Genomic DNA, 21345 nt, shown 5'->3' with positions numbered 1-21345 from the left:
GCAGGCGTCTGACTGGTTCCGAATGAAAAGCCACACCAGTGTCTTTTACTTTGCTCCAGGTGATCGATGACTCATTGCAAGATGCACCAATCAGACCACAGGATGCTGGTGTTGTTCAACCACAGGCCCAACACATCTGATCTCTGAGCTCACATGTAGCGTGTAACACGCCTCCGACTGTGTGCAGAGTCCGGTCTCAGGTGTTTGTGTGGATCCTAAAAGAGTTCCCGTAAGAACCGTGACATGAAGAAAAAAAACGTCCGCGTCTAGTTTTACGTGATGTCCAAAGTCTTTGTTCACATACATCAGAGCAGCATTGGTGGACTTCAGTCTTTCTGGAGTCCACCTGGCATGCTGACTGACTGACTGAGTCTAGGTTTTCAATTCAGTCTTCTTCTTTCCTGTGGATGTGGATCTGAGATTTTTGATGATTATTTTTTAGTGTGCTGGTCCTGTGAACCCCCCGATGACATCACCCTCTCAGCTTCTCTGTGGAACCGTCCATTCACATGCTGCATTTGAATATGAATCAGTTGTCACCAGGCGGAAAACCGGCACAAAAGACTCCCTCACCCCCTCATTCTGCTTCACCAAACCTCCCGATTTCTGTCCCCCCTTTTCCCCCCTGGACTTCCTGAAACAAGGCTTCCCCCCCTCCCTCCATGAAGACAATCTGCTTTTCTTTCGTTCTGAAAGACTCTGAAAGACTCTGAAGACTCGGCAACATGGCCAAGTACAGGGACAAAGACACCAAGAGGGGGGAGGAGAGGGGAGGAGAGGGGAGGAGGGTCAGACCTCTGGACTCTGTCCAAAGATCCCAACACCAGATCCAGGACGTCAGAGAGTGGACTCAATTGTGAGCGGAAGACAGGAGATGTGAGGAAGAAAGGTAGTGCTCAAGGTAGTGCTCCGAGTCTGTACTCAAGTTAAAGTACCAGTACTACAGTTGAAATACTGTACTGCATTCAAAACCCAAGCCCAAGTACATTTTGTTGAGTACATTTTACAAAACTTCTATTCAGTGGCAACTGGACTTGCTTTAAGTTTGTAAAGTAGTTTCTGCTTCAGGTCTGAACTGATGAAGTCTTCTCCTGTTTTTGGGAAAACTGAAACCTGGACCACTCGTCTTTTATTTTTATGCTTGGTCATGTGACACTTTTATCCAAAGGAAATTACACGTGAGAAACACAACAGGAGTCCCGACCCACCCAGACTAAATCCTATGATTTTGGTTTGTTTAGAACAAACAAACATAATCCAAGATTTCTTTTTGACACATTTGCCAAACTGAATCAAAAGAAACCTGTGCTTAACTCCTTGCCCTTTACAGCTCAGGGTTTTTGTTGCAGTAAAATAGACATCAGACTCAAAATCAGCTCCTCATCTTCTTCCTTTACAGAATAGGTTGAGTCTTATGTTACACAGCAGGTAGATTCTGATACAATGGAATTTGAGGCCATATCATGTGAATAATTAGTGATGGCTTTAAACCTACAACTTGTACTCTTGGTCCTCAACCAGCTACACACACCGTATAAAGATCTCTGGCCAGTCTTGGGACCCACAACACTGAATATTGTTAACTTATCACTTTCAGCTTTAAAGCTGCTGTGGTTAAACCTCTATTGAAGAAACTAAACCTTTGAAACATTTGTAGCTAAACAGCTTTCAAATCACTTTTCTAATAATAATCAGTTTGAACATGTCCTGCCGGCCTTTAAGTCCTTTCATCCCACTGAAACTGCACTTGCCAAAGTGGTAAATGTTTGTTTGATAAACATGGATTCAAATTCTAGCTATCAAGCCCCTCTCCTGTGGAACCAGCTCCCAGTTTAGGTTCAGGAGGCAGACACCCTCTCTACATTTAAGACTAGACTTAAAACTTTCCTTTTTTATAAAGCTTATAGTTAGAGATGGATCAGGTGACTCTGAACCATCTCTTCTGCTGCTATAGGTTATTCTGCTGGAGGACCTCTACTGATACAGTGAGCTCCTCTCCTCTCTCCTTTCTCCTGTATCAATGCAAATGCCACCATTGCATGTCATTAACTTTGTGTCTTCTCTCTCCTGTAGTTGTGTTTCAGAATCCAGTTCACCTGCCCAATTTTCTTGCTGCTTGTTGTTGTCTTATTGCCTGCTGTTCTTTTCTCTCTTCCCTTTCCACTCCCCCCTACCGGTCGAGGCAGATGGCCGCCCACTATGAGCCTGGTTCTGCTGGAGATTTCTTACTCTAAAGGGAGTTTTTTTCTCTCCACTGTTGCCCAAAGCTTGCTCAAATGGGATTGTTGAGTTTTCTGTATCATTTTTTTGTATAATTATTCTCTGTAAGGTCTTAAACCTTAAACACTGTAAAGTCCCTTGAGATAACTTCTGTTTGAAATTGGTGCTATACAAATAAAACTGAATTGAATTGAATTGAATTGAAATTCAACATCTCTTCTTCTCTTACGTGACCTTACCACGACACCATTTCGAAAATAAATTTGGTGTCTCTGAATTAGCTCTCATGTAGCTAAAATCCAAATATTTGTTTCACAAATATCAAATAATATGGAGTACCACAGGGCTCATTTCTTGGCCCTCTCCCTTTTTCTCTCTACATTTCACCGATTGGTCAAAGTACAAGAAGTCATGGATTAACATAACTTCTACTATTTAGTGGATGATACACAGCTCTATGTACCTGTGAAGGCGGGTTGTTGGCGCTAAAAGGCTGGATGTCACGTAATTTTCTACTTCTTAATTCAGATAAAACTGAGTTCTGAACTCACTTAACCTTAACTTTTGACAACTGTGTGATTTCTCAGAGCCTGATAGTCAAAAATCTTGGAGTCATATTTTGCCTTCTTTCACCTATGTAACACAGCTAAAATTCAGCCTTCTCTGCCCAAGGGAGATGCCGAGACCTTAATTCATGCCTTTGTGTCATCCAGACTTGATTATTGCAATGTTCTGTTTTCAGGCTTGCCCCAAAATGGTCCAGAATGCTGCTGCTAGAATTTTGACTAAATTCACGACATTTGACCACATTACACCAGTCTTAGCTTCCCTCCACTTGCTCCCTATTAAAGTCAGATCAGACTTTAAGCTGCTTCTGATGACATATAAAATCTGGAATTCATACGTCTGATCTTCTCAACCCTTATATTCCATCTCGTACCCTTTGCTGTCTGAATGCAGGGCTCTTGTTGGTCCCTAGATTTCAAAAGTCAGCAGGTTGCAGGACCTTTTCCTACCGAGTCCCACTACTTTGGAATAACACACCTGCTGACATCAGACAGTCTTACTCTGTAGAGGTTTTAAAAAAAAAAACTTAGAACACATTTATAAGCCCTAACCTTCAGTTAGTGGCAAGGATTCCTACAAGTTAACAGTACTTGAGTGGTGGGTGGGTTTCAGTCTTAATTCAATTCAATTCAATTTTATTTGTATAGCACCAAATCACAACAGAAGTCATCTCAAGGGACTTTACAGTGTTTAAAGTTTAAGACCTTTCAGAGTAATTCTGACAATAACAGCTTCATCTTACCCTCTGTTTTTTCTCTCTCAAGCACATGAGCACATAGGTTGTGGGCCTTTCTCTCTCTCTTGTGCCTTCTATCTAGGTGCTCATCATGGGAGGTGGCTGACTGTTCCAGGTCCCACTGGCTTTATGCAGCAGGAAGCTGCTGCATTCTCCCTGATCATGCCCTGTCTGTTCATTTTGTATTGTCTTCTATCCTCTTGTGTCTCTACTGTCCACTCACAATAACTGGTCCAGGAAGATGGCCGCCCACCTTGATCGTGGTTCTGCTGGAGTTTTCTTCTGTTAAAGGGAGTTTTTCCTTTCCACTGTCGCCTAGTGCTGCTCAAGCACAATATTTTGTGAAGTGCCTTGAGATAATTCTGTTATGATTTGGCACTATATAAATAAACTTGAATTGAAAAATTGCTCAGACGATCGTGGGACATTCAAGTCGGACTCAGCGTTCCATTAAACTTTCCTAACACTGGTCGTGTTTGTGTCTTGGTCCGAGTTCTGAGAACTCTTTGTTCTTTTGAACAAACGGTTCCTTTTGTCCTTTTGTTCTTTTATGTGAAGACAAAGGTACAGCTCACAGTCAGCTGATCTGAACACAAGCACCGTTCATCAGACGGTTCAGATTCAGACCAGAATCAGATCTGAGACTCTAAGGACACTGCTGTTTGTTCTGATGTCAGTGGGTCGGTTTCTGCACTAGGATCCACTCACTAAACTTATTTCAGGGACAGAGTCTGACCTGGGACCTCTGAGCTCAGTCTGAGCAAATGTCAATGTGACCTTTGCTCCGCCTGAAGGTCTTCTGGAGGTCACATGACTAAGCAAAACTACCAAAGTCAGGACCCAGCAGCTGGTGTTACACTAAACTAAAATGATCGTTTAGATTTTATGTTGTTGTTTTACTCTTATTTGAGAGGTTTGTTTTTCAGTCCTAAGTTTTGGCTGCAAGTTCAGTCTTTCACCAATAGAGCAGGACAGCAGCCTGACAGGCGACACTCTGGGTGAAACATTCCTGAGTCTGAGATACCAGTTTTCAGACAAACTGAGAAAAGAAGGAGCAGAAAAAGAGTTGGTTATTCTTCCTCTCCTCCCCCCTCCTCACCCTCTCTTTCCTTTTCTTTCATGCCTTTTCTTCTTGTCTCTAGCTCCCAGGCGCTGGGGAGTGGGGGGCGGGGATGGAGGTCGTTTCCATATGAAAAAGAATTAAACTATTAAACCAATTAAAGAATTTAAAGCAACAGACTCAAAGTAAAAAGTGTTTGATTCACACGATGCATGAGAACAAAACACAGCTCCCAATGCTGTGGGAGTTATGGGAAAAGTACTCAGTTACCTTAGTAAAAGTATTATTAAGAAAGTTTAGATTATGATAAATAAAACTTTAGTAGTAACTTTACACTGCTCAAAAAGATTAAGGGAACACTTTTTAATCTTAGTTTAGCATCAAGTCAGTTGAACTTCGGGGATATTGATCAGTTAAGTAACAGATGCGGTTGTTAATCATGTCTTCCAGTAGGGGTCCTTAGGCAAGGCCTCCTTACTCTTCCCCGTCTACCCTTATAAGTCGCTTTGGATAAAAGATCTGTCAAATGACTAAATGCTGCTTTGGTGCTAATGAAATTATCAACAGGTGAACTATTCAATTCAATTTAATTGTATAGCGCTTTTTACAATTGACATTGTCGCAAAGCAGCTTTACACAACCAAAGAACAGTACATGAACAGTGAATGTGTATGAATCATAATAACAGATTGTCCCTGATTGTCCTTACAACTACAGGGGAAACAATGAGATGACCATCAAAGGAATGGTTTTACAGGTGGAGGACACTGACAGTTTTTCTCTCCTCATCTTTTCTGACTGTTTTTCACTAGTTTTAACTTTGGCTGTGTCATTACTGTTAGCATGAGGTGATACCTCTCTGAGCTCACAGAGGTTGAACAGTCAGTTCAACTGCTTCAGCATGTCACATCAATATGTACCCTTGTCAGAAGGTTTGCTGTGTCTCCCAGCACAGTCTCAGGAGCATGAAGGCGGTACAAGGAGATAGGCAGTTACTCTAGGAAAGCTGGACAGGGCTGTAGAAGGTCCTTAACCCATTAACAGGACCAGTATCTGCTCCTTAGTGCAGCAGGTCACTGGTGTGAATTTCTCTGATTAACAGACTTCATGGCGGTGGCCTAAGGGGGACAGACGTCCTCTTGTGGGCCCTGTGCTCACTGCCTGGCACCGTGGAGCTCGATTGGTATTTGCCATAGAACACTAGAATTGGCAGGTCTGCCACTGGGCCCCTGGGCTTTTCACAGATGAGAGCAGGTTCACACTGACGTATGTGACAGACATGAAAGGTCTGGAGAAGCCGTGGAGAACGTTCAGCTGCCTGTTACATGGTTCAGCATGTCCGGTTTGGTGGTGGGTCAGTGATGGTCTGGGGAAGCATATCCATGGACGGAAGCACAGACCTCAGCAACGGTACTTAATTAAATTCAATTACATTTTATTTGTATAGCACTTTTTACAATCGACATTGTCGCAAAGCAGCTTTACACAACCAAAGAACAGTACAGTTAATGTGTATGAATCATAATAATCTGATTGTCCCTGATGAGCAAGCCAGAGGCAACGGTGGCAAAGAAAAACTCCCTGAGAAGGCAAAGGAATAAACCTTGAGAGGAACCAGACTCAACAGGGAACCCATCCTCATATGGGTGATTATATGCTGTGTTAGGCAGCAGGCAGTCCAATATAACAGTTAATGTCTTTTAAGTTAATGTGGAGTCCAGTTAGTTATTGCAGGCAGACTTGTTCCATTCCTGGACTATCGAGCGTTGATTCGAGACCTCAGAGAAACAGCTTCCGACGTCCGCCGAGGCCAGGACCGACTTCATGGTAGCGTGTAACCAACTCTAGTCACCACACGCATCCCATAGGGGCCATACGGGGGATCCAAGCAACGAGATCTCCGACCAGAAGAAGCACCAGGACAAGTCAGACAGGTCCAGAGGGCAAAGACGGAAGACAGGAAGAGGGAAAAAGAGAGGGAGAGGGAAAGATAGAGAAGAGGAGAGATAACAGTTAGTTATGATCACAGTCAGATAAAGTTTGAGGTGAATGTATATTTAGTGTAGAGTGCAGCAGGGACTCCAGCAGGACTAACTATGACAGGCTAACTAAAAGGGTGGGCCAGAAGGAAACACAGACATGAGGGCTCCCTGGGATGTAGAGCAACCAATCACTTCACCATCAACAAACCTAGGTGATCAGTGAGAGTGGGGAAGACAGCATCTAAACATACCAGTTCACCATAATGCTCTACGTCCATGAGTCCTTCCCAAATCTATTTACAAAATGCTTGACTAAATAAATAGATTTTTTTGCCTAGACTTAAACACTGAGACTGTGTCTGAGTCCCGAACCCTATTTGGAAGGCTGTTCCATAACTTTGGGGCTTTATAAGAAAAGGCTCTGCCCCCAGCTGTAGTTTTTATGATACGAGGTACTGACAGGCAGCCTGCATCCTTTGATCAAAGTAGGCGTAGCAGATCATAAGGCACTAGCAGTTCACTCAGATACTGCGGCGCGAGACCATTTAATGCTTCTAGTTCTAGTGAGGACTCTCGCTGCTGCATTCTGAACTAACTGAAGCTTGTTTATGCACCTGGTTGAACAGACAGACAGTAAGGCATTACAGTAGTCCAACCTAGAGGTGATGTAAGCATGGACTAATTTTTCTTCGTCGTTTGGTAACAAAATATTCCTTATCTTGGCAATATTTCTGAGGTGAAAGAAAGCTGTCCTGGTGATATTATCTACATGAGCTTCAAATGAAAGACTGGAAGCTAGAATCACACCAAGGTCTTTTACTGTTGCACTAGATGTAAGAGAAAGGCCATCCAGAGTTACAGTGTGATCTAACATCTTGCTTCTAGCTGCAGATGATCCTATAACTAGTACTTCTGTCTTATCAGGATTAACCAGAAGGAAGTTAATTAGCATCCAGTCTCGTATATCCTTTACACATTGCTCAACTTTATTAAGCTGTTTGATCTCATCTGGTTTTGATGAAACATAACTGTGTGTCGTCAGAATAACAATGAAAGTTAATACCATGCTTATTCAGTTCAATTCAATTCAATTTTATTTGTATAGCGCCAATTTACAACAGAAGTTATCTCTAAGGTTTAAGACCTTACAGAAAATATTTATACAAAAAATTATACAGAAAACCCAACAATCCCATTTGAGCAAGCTTTAGGCAAAAGTGGAGAGGAAAAACTCCCTTTAGAGGAAGAAACCTCCAGCAGAACCAGGCTCATAGTGGGCGGCCATCTGCCTCGACCGGTTGGGGTGAGTGGAAAGAGAAGAGAGAAAAGAACAGCAGGCAATAAAGACAACAACAAGCATCAAGAACTTTGGGCAGATGAACTGGATTCTGGAGATGTACAGCTCCAGGCCGAGGATACCTGCAGAAAAGAACAGAGAGAGGGAGACAGAGAGGAGGAAACACAACTACAGGAGAGAGAAGACACAAAGTTAATGACATGCAATGGTAGGTATTTGAATGGATACAGGAGAAAGGAGAGAGGAGAGGAGCTCAGTTTATCAGTAGAGGTCCCCCAGCAGACTAAGCTATATCAGCATAACTAAGAGATGGTTCAGAGTCACCTGATCCATCTCTAACTATAAGCTTTATAAAAAAGGAAAGTTTGAAGTCTAGCCTTAAATGTAGAGAGGGTGTCTGCCTCCAGAACCTGAACTGGGAGCTGGTTCCACAGGAGAGGGGCTTGATAGCTAAAGGCTCTGCCTCCCATTCTACATTTGGAAACTCTAGGAACCAAAAGTAAACCTGCAGTCGGAGAACAGAGAGTTCTGCTTGGAAGATATGGAACTATGAGGTCTTTAAGATAAGATGGGAACCTGATTATTAAGGGATTTATAAGTGAGGAGAAGAATTTTAAATTCAATTCTGGATTTAACAGGGAGCCAATGGAGAGAAGCTAACGTAGGAGAAATATGATCTCTCTTGCTAATTCCAGTCAGAACTCTGGCTGCAGCATTTTGGATTAACTGGAGGCTCTTGAATGAGTTATTGGGACAAACTATTAATAATGAATTACAATAGTCCAGTCTGGAAGTAACAAATGCATGAACTAGTTTTTCAGCATCACTTTGGGACAGGATGCTCCTAATTTTAGCAATGTTTCTTAGGTGAAAAAAGGCAGTTCTAGAGATTTCTTTGATGTATGAAGAGAAGGAGATATCCTGATCAAAGATAACTCCGAGATTTCTTACAGTATTACTTGAGGCCAGAACTAAGTCATCAAGGGTGAGAACATGATTAGACATAGTGTCTCTGACATTTTTAGGCCCAAACAGTATAACCTCTGTCTTGTCTGGATTTAGGAGAAGGAAATTGGAGGACATCCAAGTCTTTATGTCTTTTAAGCATTCTTGAAGTTTGACTAGTTGATTAGTTTCTCCTGGTTTCATAGATAAATATAGCTGGGTATCATCTGCATAACAATGGAAATTTATAGAGTGTTTCCTAATAATATTGCCTAAAGGGGACATATATAAAGTGAAAAGAATCGGTCCAAGCACAGATCCCTGTGGAACTCCATAGCTGACTTTCCTGTGCATGGAAGACTCATCATTAACGTGTACAAACTGAAATCTATCTGATAGATACGATTTAAACCACTCTAGTGCTGTTCCTTTGATTCCAATGACATGTTCCAGTCTGTGTAATAAAATGTTGTGATCTTTAGTGTGGATTGCAGCACTAAGATCTAACATGACGAGTATAGAGAGCAGTCCATTGTCTGATGCTAGTAGAAGATCATTAGTGACCTTTACCAGTGCTGTTTCTGTACTATGATGTACTCTAAATCCTGACTGGAAATCTTCATACAAGTTATTTCTACGCAGGTGGTCGTACAATTGCTTAGAAACTATCTTTTCAAGGATTTTAGAGATAAAGGGCAGATTGGATATTGGTCTATAATTCGCTAAGACCCCTGAGTCTAGAGTAGGCTTTTTGAGCAGGGGCTTGACTACAGCAACCTTAAAAACCTGTGGTACGTAGCCTATTTGTAAAGATAGATGGATCTGATCTAATATGGACGTGCTGATCAAAGGTAAGACATCCTTGAGGAGTCTAGTCGGGATGGGATCTAAGAGACATGTTGATGGTTTAGAGGAATTAATTACTGAAATTAATTCAGAATGATCTACGGGGAGGAAGCAGTCTAAGTACGAGCGTGGATCGAGAGTTGTTGTACAATCCATGCTATATGCAGGGACGATCTGATAAATTTTTTCTCTAATAGTTATGATTTTATTTGTAAAGAAATTCATGAAGTCATTGCTGCTGAGAGTTGAGGGAATACTAGGATCAACAGAGCTATGACTCTTTGTCAGCCTGGCTACAGTGCTGAAAAGAAATCTGGGGTTGTTCTTATTTGCCTCCATTAATGAGGAGTAATATGAAGTTCTAGCTTGACGCAGGGCTTTTTTATATATTATGAAACTATCTTTCCAGGCTAGGCAATATTCATCTAAATTGGTGGAACGCCACCTCCTTTCCAACTTACGTGATTTCTGCTTTAAGCTACGAATTTGTGAATTGTACCATGGAACTAACTTCCTCTGACTCACTAGCTTCTTTTTCAGAGGAGCAACAGTATCAAGTATTGTTCCGAGTGAAGCAGCAGTACTATTAACAAGATAGTCCACTTGTGGGACAGGAGGACGGTACACAATAACAAACAGGACTGGTTTTTGATTTTTCCAGTTAGGATCAGAGAGGCTAAGAGTGAGGCTCTCAAATGAATTAAAACTATGTTTAGGTCTGGGGTTGATTAACAAACTTGAGTGGAAGATTGCTGCTACTCCCCGACCTGTGCTTCTAGGAACATTATAATTAACATGACTTGAGGGGGTCGACTCATTTAGAGAGACATATTCATCCTGCTGCAGCCAGGTTTCAGTAAGACAGAATAAGTCTATTTGATGGTCAATTATCAAATCATTTACTAACAGGGATTTAGACGAGAGAGATCTGATATTTAAAAGTCCACATTTGATTGTTGTCTTGTTATTTTGTTCTGAGAGAGGAGTCGTCTTTATTTTTATTAGGTTTTTATGAATAACTCCTCTTGTGTTAGTTTTAGATATAAATAATTTAGGTAGTCGGGGAGCAGACACTGTCTCTATGGGGTTATGGTAGTTTTTGGGGGGTGACGGCTGTAAGGAAGCTGCAGAGAGCGGTGTAAGACTGCGTCTCTGCGTCCTGGGCTCCACTCTGACATGTCAGGGTTTAGGTCGTCTAATAAACTCTGCCATATTCCTAGAGAGTTGAGACGCACCATCTAAAGTGGGATGGATGCCGTCTCTTCTAATCAGCCCAGGTTTTCTCCAAAACGTTTTCCAGTTGTCTATGTAGCCCATGTTGTTAGCGGGACACCACTTAGACAGCCAGCGGTTGAATGACGTCATGCGGCTAAACATGTCGACACTGGTCAGATTGGGAAGGGGTCCAGAGAAAACTATGGAGTCCGACATCGTCTTAGCAAAGTTACACACCGATTCAACATTAATTTTAGTGACTTCCGATTGACGTAATCGGGCATCATTAACTCCTGTGTGAATTATTATCTTACTATATTTACGTTTATCCTTACACAGGAGTTTTAAATAGGACTCGACGTCGCCCGCTCTGGCCCCAGGAATACACTTGACTATGGCCGCTGGAGTCTCTAACTTCACGTTTCTGACTATGGAGCTGCCAATGATCAGAGTGGGTTTCTCAGCGGGTGAGTCGCTGAGTGGGGAAAACCGGTTGGAAACGTGAACTTGGTCGTGGTGAACCTTGGGCGAGTGTCTAGGGTTGAGCTGCAAATAAACTACATTTATTACAAATCCCCTTCTCACTAAAGGAGGCAGAGGAAAAACTAAACATGTGATTATGTTGCCCAGAGGAAGCATGTAGAGGGAAAAAAGCAGTGGGCCTAAAACTGAACCCTGTGGAACACCAAACTCCACTGGAAAGCATGTGGAGTAATCGTCATTTAGATTTACATACTGATAACGATCAGTCAAATAGGACCTAAGCCAGGAGAGGGCTGTTCCCTTAATTCCTACAACATTTTCTAATCTGAATACTATGGTCAATGGTGTCAAAAGCTGCACTGAGGTCGAGTGGCACAAGCATAGTGACGCTACCCTGTTCAGAGGCCAATAGGAGGTCATTTACTACTTTAACAAGTGCTGTCTCTGTACTGTGATGAGGCCTAAATCCTGACTGATAGAGTTTGTGTATGTTATTTCTATGTAGATACGAGCATAGCTGCCCAGCTACTATCTTTTCGAGAATCTTTGAGATAAAGGGGAGGTTTGATATCGGCCTGTAATTGGACAGGGGTCGGGATCAGGTTCCTTAATTAGCGGTTTAATAACTGCTATTTTAAAACACTTTGGGACATACCCACTGCTGTGTGAAGAACTGATTATTTTCAGCAGGGATTCTATTATTTCTGGCACTATTTAGAAAGTGTGTCGGTATAGGGTCTAATGTACAAGTTGTGTATTTTTATGCTATAAATGCACAAAAATACACTAAAGAACAATGTACTGTGTTCTACTTAAGTAATGTTTTCATGCAATCTGTTATTAACATGCTCAAAAAAGTATACTACATTTTGGAGTGTATTTTAAAATAGTATCTTTTTATCAAATATACCACAATGCTATATATATATATATATATATATATATATATATATATATATATATATATATATATATATATACATACATACATACACATTTACACTATTAAATCACATTGAATAAACTCATTAAAAATATTTTTCAAAGATTGTACAGAAGTTACACTTCTGAAAACTACTAAGTAAACTAAGTATTTTGAAGATTTAGTACACTTACAAAAATTGGACTTAATTACTATTTAAGTATGTTACTGATTTAATATACCTCAGAATAGTTTACTTTGAATACAAATGAAATTTGTATTAGACACTGTTTAACTAATTAATACTTCTGACGTGTACTGATAATATGCTTCTACACAAGTACAAATGTACTTTTCTTTTACTTTTTATACTTTATATTTTAAAAGTATATTTAAAGTATACAGAAGTATATTTATTTTTCGCTTGGGAGACTCCTTATCAAGAGTTCTGAGTCCAAATCCAATGACTTCCTCCTCCTCCCTCCAGAGTCCTTACAAAGGAGGTGTTGGGAGGAAGAAACTTACCGTTATTTTTGCCTAAAGAGAAGTTTTTCTCCTCAGAGCTCATTAGGCTCTGCACGAGCAGCAAGTAGTCAGTGTCACATATTTTATGATTTTAAATACTTACAGTATATACTACTACTAATAATAATAATAATAATAATAAATGATATTCATATACTGATCTGTTTTTTCCTGTAAATAAACTCTAATCAATTTAGTAGGTGATTTCTTTTTAAATTATTATTTTTGACTCAAACTGAAACTGCATTTCTGATTCTGAAGCCCCATGCTTTTATTCTGAAGGCTGGGGTCGGAAGCTCGGTATTCCCTGTTGTCAAACTTGCAGAGTCTCAGTCAGTCCGACTGTTAGAGTCCGGCCCACAGACAGCAGCCGAGCACCGGGGAGCTCCGTGGAGAGCGCCGGGGGCAGAACGGGAGCTGCTGGAAGGAGAAAACCCGGAGTCACTCCGAAGTCACACTGCATTCTTCTCTGATCTGGATCAGGTTTACCCCGGATAAGAATTTTATTTTACTGTGGAATTAAAAACAGAAAGGGGTGGGACGGCCGCTCCGGGTCGGGGTCCGGGTCTGGATTTATCTTGATGTTTTCCGCGCACACAGGAGGTCCGCTGTGATCCGGATTCACTTAGTTGAGTAGATTTGGTGTTGGGGCGTGTGCCGTGGACCATGGTGGGGGAGATGGAAGCTAAAGACAAGCCCAGACCCAGTCCGGATTATCTGATGCAGCTCATGAACGACAAGAAGCTGATGAGCAGTCTGCCGAACTTCTGCGGGATTTTCCAGCACCTGGAGCGGCTGCTGGACGAGGGTAAGACCCGGACCCAGTAACTTTAGAGCTGTCCCCGTCTGATAAACCACGACCTGTGTGGAGATCCTTCAGGACAACTGCGACAGATACTCAGTAAATGTATTAAATACTGCAACCATAGTTCGAGTTTTATAGTTCTTATTGTATATTAACGAGTACCTCAATTTTCAGATACTTTTTACTTGGTGGAAAAAAAAGGTCCTGCATTCAAGTACTGAAGTATTAGCAATAAAATGTAGCCTACTTAAAGTCCTAAAAGTAAAAGTACTTTCAGACTGTCTCCGTTTCGGAATAATGTTTATTATTTTCTACAGTACATATATACATATAAATACATATCTAGAAAGATATACAGTATATATGAAAGAACAAGTACTTCAACGTAAATCAAACGTGTAGCCTACTTATGCACTACTGCACTTCTGTATTTTTTGAAATAGAACTGAACAACTGATTAAACGTTTAGTGTCTATTAGTACTTTAGTACAAGTACAGAAGTATTTGAAGTATATACAGTATTGCAGAATGGACTGTCTGTGCCATACTATTCAGTGTTAACAAGCAGGACAAACGAAGAAGCGTCAGTGGAATTCACTTTTTAAATATGAGGTACTTGTACTTAACTTGACTATTTGCATTGATACTTTTACTGCACTACACAACAGAGGAAGTATTGTACTTTGCCTGCAGTACTGGTGGCAGCCTGGTGGCTCAGTGGGTAGATCATCTGCCTTGGATGCAGAAGGTTCACAGACACCAGGTGTGTCCTCGAGCGAGACACTCCACGCTAGCTCCCCGGGCGCTGCATGTAGCTGCCCACTGCTCCCCCAGGGGATGGGTTAAATGCAGAGGACAAATTACATATAAAATGTGACAAATGACAAAATAAAAGGTGTTCTCTTTCTTCTTCTTTCTTCTGCAGATACCTTACTTCAGATACTATATAAAATGAGGTATTCTAGCTGGAACTGAGTCATGATACTGCAGTAATAATATTAATAATAATATTCTAACCTGTGTATTTCTACTACATTGACACGATTTGTGTATTAATACACACAAATATTCAATTCAATTCAATTCAATTTTATTTGTATAGCGCCAATTTACAACAGAAGTTATCTCAAGGCACTTTACAGTGTAAGGTTTAAGACCTTACAGAAAATATTTATACAAAAAATTATAGAGAAAACCCAACAATCCCATTTGAGCAAGCTTTAGGCAACAGTGGAGAGGAAAAACTCCCTTTAGAGGAAGAAACCTCCAGCAGAACCAGGCTCATAGTGGGCGGCCATCTGTCTCGACCGGTTGGGGTGAGTGGAAAGAGAAGAGAGAAAAGAACAGCAGGCAATAAAGACAACAACAAGCATCAAGAACATTGGGCAGGTCAACTGGATTCTGGAGATGTACAGCTCCAGGACAAATATGTTGATCACAATGGGGAGGGGGGTTAACATTTACCGTCATTATAATAATTATTATATATAATTATAATAATTATATATAATAAGTAGGAACACAGGTAGACAAGTGGACTGGGAGACCAATGGACAGGTTGACAGACAAGTAGACTGGTGTCAAGTGAACTGGTGGACAGGTAGACCAGAGGACTAGTAGACATGTACATAAGTGGACAAGTTGACTGGTGGAACAGTAGACAGGTAGCCAAGTGGATAGGTTGACAGACAGGTAGACAAGTAGACTGGTAGACAGGTAGACAAGTGGACTGGTTGACAGACAGGTAGGCAAGTGAACTGATAGACAAGTGGACTGGTAGACAGGTAGACCAGGGGACTGGTAGACAGGTAGACAAGTGGACTGGTAGACAGGTAGACAAGTGGACTGGTAGACAAGTAGACAAGTGGACTGGTAGACAGTGGACTGGGAGACAGGTAGACAAGTGGACTGGGAGACAAATGGACAGGTTGACAGACAGGTGGATAGGTGGACTGGTGGACAAATGGACAGGTTGACAGACAGGTAGACAAGTAGACTGGGAGACAGGTAGACAAGTGGACTGGTTGACAGACAGGTAGAGAAGTGGACTGGTAGACAGTGGACTGGGAGACAAATGGACAGGTTGACAGACAGGTAGACAAGTAGACTGGGAGACAGGTAGACAAGTGGACTGGGAGACAAATGGACATGTTGACAGACTGGGAGACTGGGAGACAAATGGACAGGTTGACATACAGGTGGATAGGTGGACTGGTGGACAAATGGACTGGTTGACAGACAGGGAGAGAAGTGGACTGGTAGACAGTGGACTGGGAGACAAATGGACAGGTTGACATACAGGTATACAAGTAGACTGGGAGACAGGTAGACAAGTGGACTGGGAGACAAATGGACAGGTTGACAGACAAGTAGACTGGGAGACAGGTAGACAAGTGGACTGGTGGACAAATGGACAGGTTGACAGACAGGTGGATAGATGGACTGGTGGACAAATGGACAGGTTGACAGACAGGTAGACAAGTAGACTGGTAGACAAGTGGACCAGTAGACAGGTAGCCAAGTGGATAGGTTGACAGACAGGTAGACAAGTAGACTGGTAGACAGGTAGACAAGTGGACTGGTTGACAGACAGGTAGACTGGGAGACAGGTAGACAAGTGGACTGGTTGACAGACAGGTAGACAAGTGGACTGGTAGACAAGTAGACAAGTGGACTGGTAGACAGGTAGACAAGTGAACTGATAGACAAGTAGACAAGTGGACTGGTAGACAGGTAGACAAGTGAACTGATAGACAAGTAGACCAGTGGACTGGTAGACAGGTAGACCAGGGGACTGGTAGACAGGTAGACCAGGGGACTGGTAGACAGGTAGACCAGGGGACTGGTAGACAGGTAGACAAGTGGACTGGTAGACAGTGGACTGGGAGACAGGTAGACAAGTGGACTGGGAGACAAATGGACAGGTTGACATACAGGTGGATAGGTGGACTGGTGGACAAATGGACAGGTTGACAGACAGGTAGACAAGTAGACTGGGAGACAGGTAGACAAGTGGACTGGTTGACAGACAGGTAGAGAAGTGGACTGGTAGACAGTGGACTGGGAGACAAATGGACAGGTTGACATACAGGTATACAAGTAGACTGGGAGACAGGTAGACAAGTGGACTGGGAGACAAATGGACAGGTTGACAGACAGGGAGAGAAGTGGACTGGTAGACAGTGGACTGGGAGACAAATGGACAGGTTGACATACAGGTATACAAGTAGACTGGGAGACAGGTAGACAAGTGGACTGGGAGACAAATGGACAGGTTGACAGACAAGTAGACTGGGAGACAGGTAGACAAGTGGACTGGTGGACAAATGGACAGGTTGACAGACAGGTGGATAGATGGACTGGTGGACAAATGGACAGGTTGACAAACAGGTAGACATTTAAATTGGTAGACAGGTAGACAAGTGGACAGGTTGACAGACAGGTAGACAAGTAGACTGGTAGACAAGTGGACCAGTAGACAGGTAGCCAAGTGGATAGGTTGACAGACAGGTAGACAAGTAGACTGGTAGACAAGTAGACAAGTGGACTGGTAGACAGGTAGACAAGTGGACTGGTTGACAGACAGGTAGACTGGGAGACAGGTAGACAAGTGGACTGGTTGACAGACAGGTAGACAAGTGGACTGGTAGACAAGTAGACAAGTGGACTGGTAGACAGGTAGACAAGTGAACTGATAGACAGGTAGACCAGGGGACTGGTAGACAGGTAGACAAGTGGACTGGTAGACAGTGGACTAGGAGACAGGTAGACAAGTGGACTGGGAGACAAATGGACAGGTTGACATACAGGTAGACTGGGAGACAGGTAGACAAGTGGACTGGTTGACAGACAGGTAGACAAGTGGACTGGTAGACAGTGGACTGGGAGACAAATGGACAGGTTGACATACAGGTAGACTGGGAGACAGGTAGACAAGTGGACTGGTGGACAAATTGACAGGTTGACAGACAGGTGGACAAGTGGACAGGTTGACAGACAGGTAGACAAGTAGACTGGGAGACAGGTAGACAAGTGGACTGGGAGACAAATGGACAGGTTGACAGACAGGTGGATAGGTGGACTGGTGGACAAATGGACAGGTTGACAGACAGGTAGACAAGTAGACTGGGAGACAGGTAGACAAGTGGACTGGTTGACAGACAGGTAGACAAGTAGACTGGGAGACAGGTAGACAAGTGGACTGGTTGACAGACAGGTAGACAAGTGGACTGGGAGACAAATGGACAGGTTGACATACAGGTGGATAGGTGGACTGGTGGACAAATGGACAGAAGGACAGACAGGTAGACAAGTAGACTGGGAGACAGGTAGACAAGTGGACTGGTGGACAAATGGACAGGTTGACAGACAGGTAGACAAGGGGACAGGCTGACAGACAGGTAGACAAGTAGACTGGGAGACAGGTAGACAAGTGGACTGGGAGACAAATGGGCAGGTTGACAGACAGGTGGATTGGTGGACAAATGGACAGGTTGATAGACAGGTAGACAAGTAGACTGGTAGACAAGTGGACCAGTAGACAGGTAGACAAGTGGATAGGTTGACAGACAGGTAGACAAGTAGACTGGGAGACAGGTGGACCAGGGGACTGGTAGACAGGTAGACAAGTGGACTGGGAGACAGGTAGACAAGTGGACTTGTAGACATGTACATAAGTGGACAAGTTGACTGGTGGACTGGTAGACAGTGGACTGGGAGACAGGTAGACAAGTGGACTGGGAGACAAATGGACAGGTTGACAGACAGGTAGACAAGTAGACTGGGAGACAGGTAGACAAGTGGACTGGGAGACAAATGGACAGGTTGACATACAGGTGGATAGGTGGACTGGTGGACAAATGGACAGGTTGACAGACAGGTAGACAAGTAGATTGGTAGACAAGGTGACAGGTTAACAGACAGGTAGACAAGTAGACTGGGAGACAGGTAGACAAGTGGACTGGGAGACAAATGGACAGGTTGACAGACAGGTGGATTGGTGGACAAATGGACAGGTTGACAGACAGGTAGACAAGTAGACTGGTAGACAAGTGGACCAGTAGACAGGTAGCCAAGCGGATAGGTTGACAGACAGGTAGACCAGAAGACTGGTAGACATGTACATAAGTGGACAAGTTGACTGGTGGATAAATGGACAGGTTGACAGACAGGTAGACAAGTAGACTGGGAGACAGGTGGACAAGTGGACAGGTTGACAGACAGGTAGACAAGTGGACTGGTAGACAGGTAGACCAGGGGACTGGTAGACAGGTAGACAAGTGGACTGGGAGACAGGTAGACAAGTGGACTTGTAGACATGTACATAAGTGGACAAGTTGACTGGTGGACTGGGAGAAAGGTAGACAAGTGGACTGGGAGACAAATGGACAGGTTGACAGACAGGTAGACAAGTAGACTGGGAGACAAATGGACAGGTTGACATACAGGTGGATAGGTGGACTGGTGGACAAATGGACAGGTTGACAGACAGGTAGACAAGTAGATTGGTAGACAAGGTGACAGGTTAACAGACAGGTAGACAAGTAGACTGGGAGACAGGTAGACAAGTAGACTGGTAGACAAGTGGACCAGTAGACAGGTAGCCAAGTGGATAGGTTGACAGACAGGTAGACCAGATGACTGGTAGACATGTACATAAGTGGACAAGTTGACTGGTGGATAAATGGACAGGTTAACAGACAGGTAGACAAGTAGACTGGGAGACAGGTGGACAGGTTGACAGACAGGTAAACAAGTGAACTGGTAGACAGACAGGTAAACAAGTGGACTGGTAGACAGGTAAACAAGTGAACTGGTAGACAGACAGGTAAACAAGTGGACTGGTAGACAGGTAAACAAGTGGACTGGTAGACAGGTAGACAAGTTGACTGGTGGATAAATGGACAGGTTGACAGACAAGTAGATTGGTAGACAGGTAGACAAGTGGACAGGTTAACAGACAGGTAGAGAAGCGGACTGGCAGACAGGTAAACAAGTGGACAGGTTGACAGACAGGTAAACAAGTGGACTGGTAGACAGGTAAACAAGTGGACTGGTAGAGACAGGTAAACAAGTGGACTGGCAGACAGGTAAACAAGTGGACTGGTAGACAGGTAAACAAGTGGACTGGCAGACAGGTAAACAAGTGGACTGGCTGACAGGTAAACAAGTGGACTGGTAGACAGGTTTACTGGTTTAACTGATTAACACGAGTAAGGGCAGGTTTGCACACGTATGTGCTGAGCCTCAGGTGTCGGATCAGAAACAACTACCACGAACCCAGTTTCTCTTTCATGTTCAGGTTCTGGTAAATTCCGTCTATTCAGCCCCACTGTCACTGAAACTTTCTCAGCAGCACCCAAATGCACCACGTTATATTAAATGTCCCTCTCTCAGTTACAGCTGATCTAATTAAAAGCTGAGGTGTCCAAAATTGATTAAGCTCATTATTTTCCTTACAATACTACAAACAATACCCCATAATGCCAAAGACTTTTGTTTGAATTGTTATTTCAAATTTATTAAATAATGAAAATTATCATACTGTTTCAATTTAAAATAGATTTATTAATATATTTGGTAGATATTACTACACAATCCTGTAAATATTTTGTAAACATCTTATAAATACCCAAATCTGGGACCGTCTCCATCATTTGTTAATGGAAGAAGTTTCAAACCACCAGGACTGTTCCTAGAGTGGGTCGCCCGGCCAAAACGAGCAATCGAGACTCAGGGAGGTGACCAAGAACCCCATGGTTACTCTGAAAGAGCTTCAGCATTTCTCTGTGGAGAAAGGAGAACCTTCCAGAAGAACAGCCATGTCTGCAGTGCTTTATCAATCAGGCCGATTGAACATCTCTGGAGAGTCTAAAGATGGCGGTGCACCGACGCTTGAGCTTGAGCGGTGCTGCAAAGAAGAATGGGAGAAACTGCCCAAAAACAGGTGTCAAGTTTGTAGCATCAGACTCGAAAAGACTTGAGGCTGTAATTGGTGCAAAGGTGGTTTAACAAAGTATTAAGCAAAGGCTGTGAATACTAATGTACATGCAAAGATTTCAACCAAACTTCTTTATGTTTACTTTGACATTATGGAGTATTCTTGTAAAGTTTTGAGGAAAATATTGAATTTAATCAATTTTATAAAAAGGCTGTAACAGTGGAAAGAGTTAAGTAGCAGTAGTGGTGGGAGGACTAGAATAAATGTTGTCCCAGGATTTCTGATCTGGACTTGTGACTGGTCTAAATGTGAACTTTGAGCTTGAACAGTTCTCACACTGAGACTGATGCAGGTTCATAGGGACAAATAGAGGCTGAGACAGACCAGCTCTTAACTATTTGTGTTACATGTGTGTCTCATGTTGCGTGTTGCAGAGATCACCCGTGTGAGGAAGGACATGTACAACGACACTCTGAACGGCTCGGAGAAGAAAAGCAGTGAGCTGCCGGACGCTGTCGGCCCGATCGTCCAGCTGCAGGAGAAGCTCTACGTCCCCGTGAAGGAGTTTCCTGATGTGAGTGTGTGTGTCTTACCACAGACCTGCACCGTTTTGCCGTGTTGGGAGAAATTAATGTTTCCACAACATCTTAAACAGATGTTTGGGTTCTATGAACAAATCTTCATTAAATCTGAAGCTGTGTTCACACCTGGACTCACTCGGATTAAGTGGACCTACTAGGGGCTTGCAGGATTAAGTCCAGGTACTTTAGGTAAGTTAGGAATAACTTGGCCATTTGCGTTC

At 42.9% G+C, this 21345-nt stretch overlaps 1 protein-coding gene across 27 annotated transcripts in view; it reads left to right on the top strand.

The window, feature by feature from the left end:
• The window catches only part of LOC113158929 (protein quaking-like), a 30591-nt gene that overhangs the window by 804 nt on the left and 8442 nt on the right, over nt 1-21345 (top strand). For 2 of the 27 annotated variants that reach the window (XM_026355313.1, XM_026355284.1), the window contains exons 1-2: nt 12384-13606; nt 20978-21117. In XM_026355313.1, the coding sequence (XP_026211098.1) occupies nt 13465-13606; nt 20978-21117 (282 nt within the window). In that variant the 5' untranslated portion in view covers nt 12384-13464. Of the gene's footprint in view, nt 1; nt 902-12383; nt 13607-15159; nt 17976-18052; nt 18072-18163; nt 19643-19692; nt 20550-20977; nt 21118-21345 lie in introns of those variants that run through there. The other 25 variants (XM_026355288.1, XM_026355286.1, XM_026355289.1 and 22 more) reach the window with 25 other exon arrangements.

This window comes from Anabas testudineus, chromosome 15, assembly GCF_900324465.2.
Source record: "Anabas testudineus chromosome 15, fAnaTes1.2, whole genome shotgun sequence".
In the NCBI taxonomy this organism is placed as follows: Eukaryota; Metazoa; Chordata; class Actinopteri; order Anabantiformes; family Anabantidae; genus Anabas; species Anabas testudineus.
Note: the sequence above shows the minus strand (reverse complement) of the source record. Positions and strands in the feature narration are given on the sequence as shown.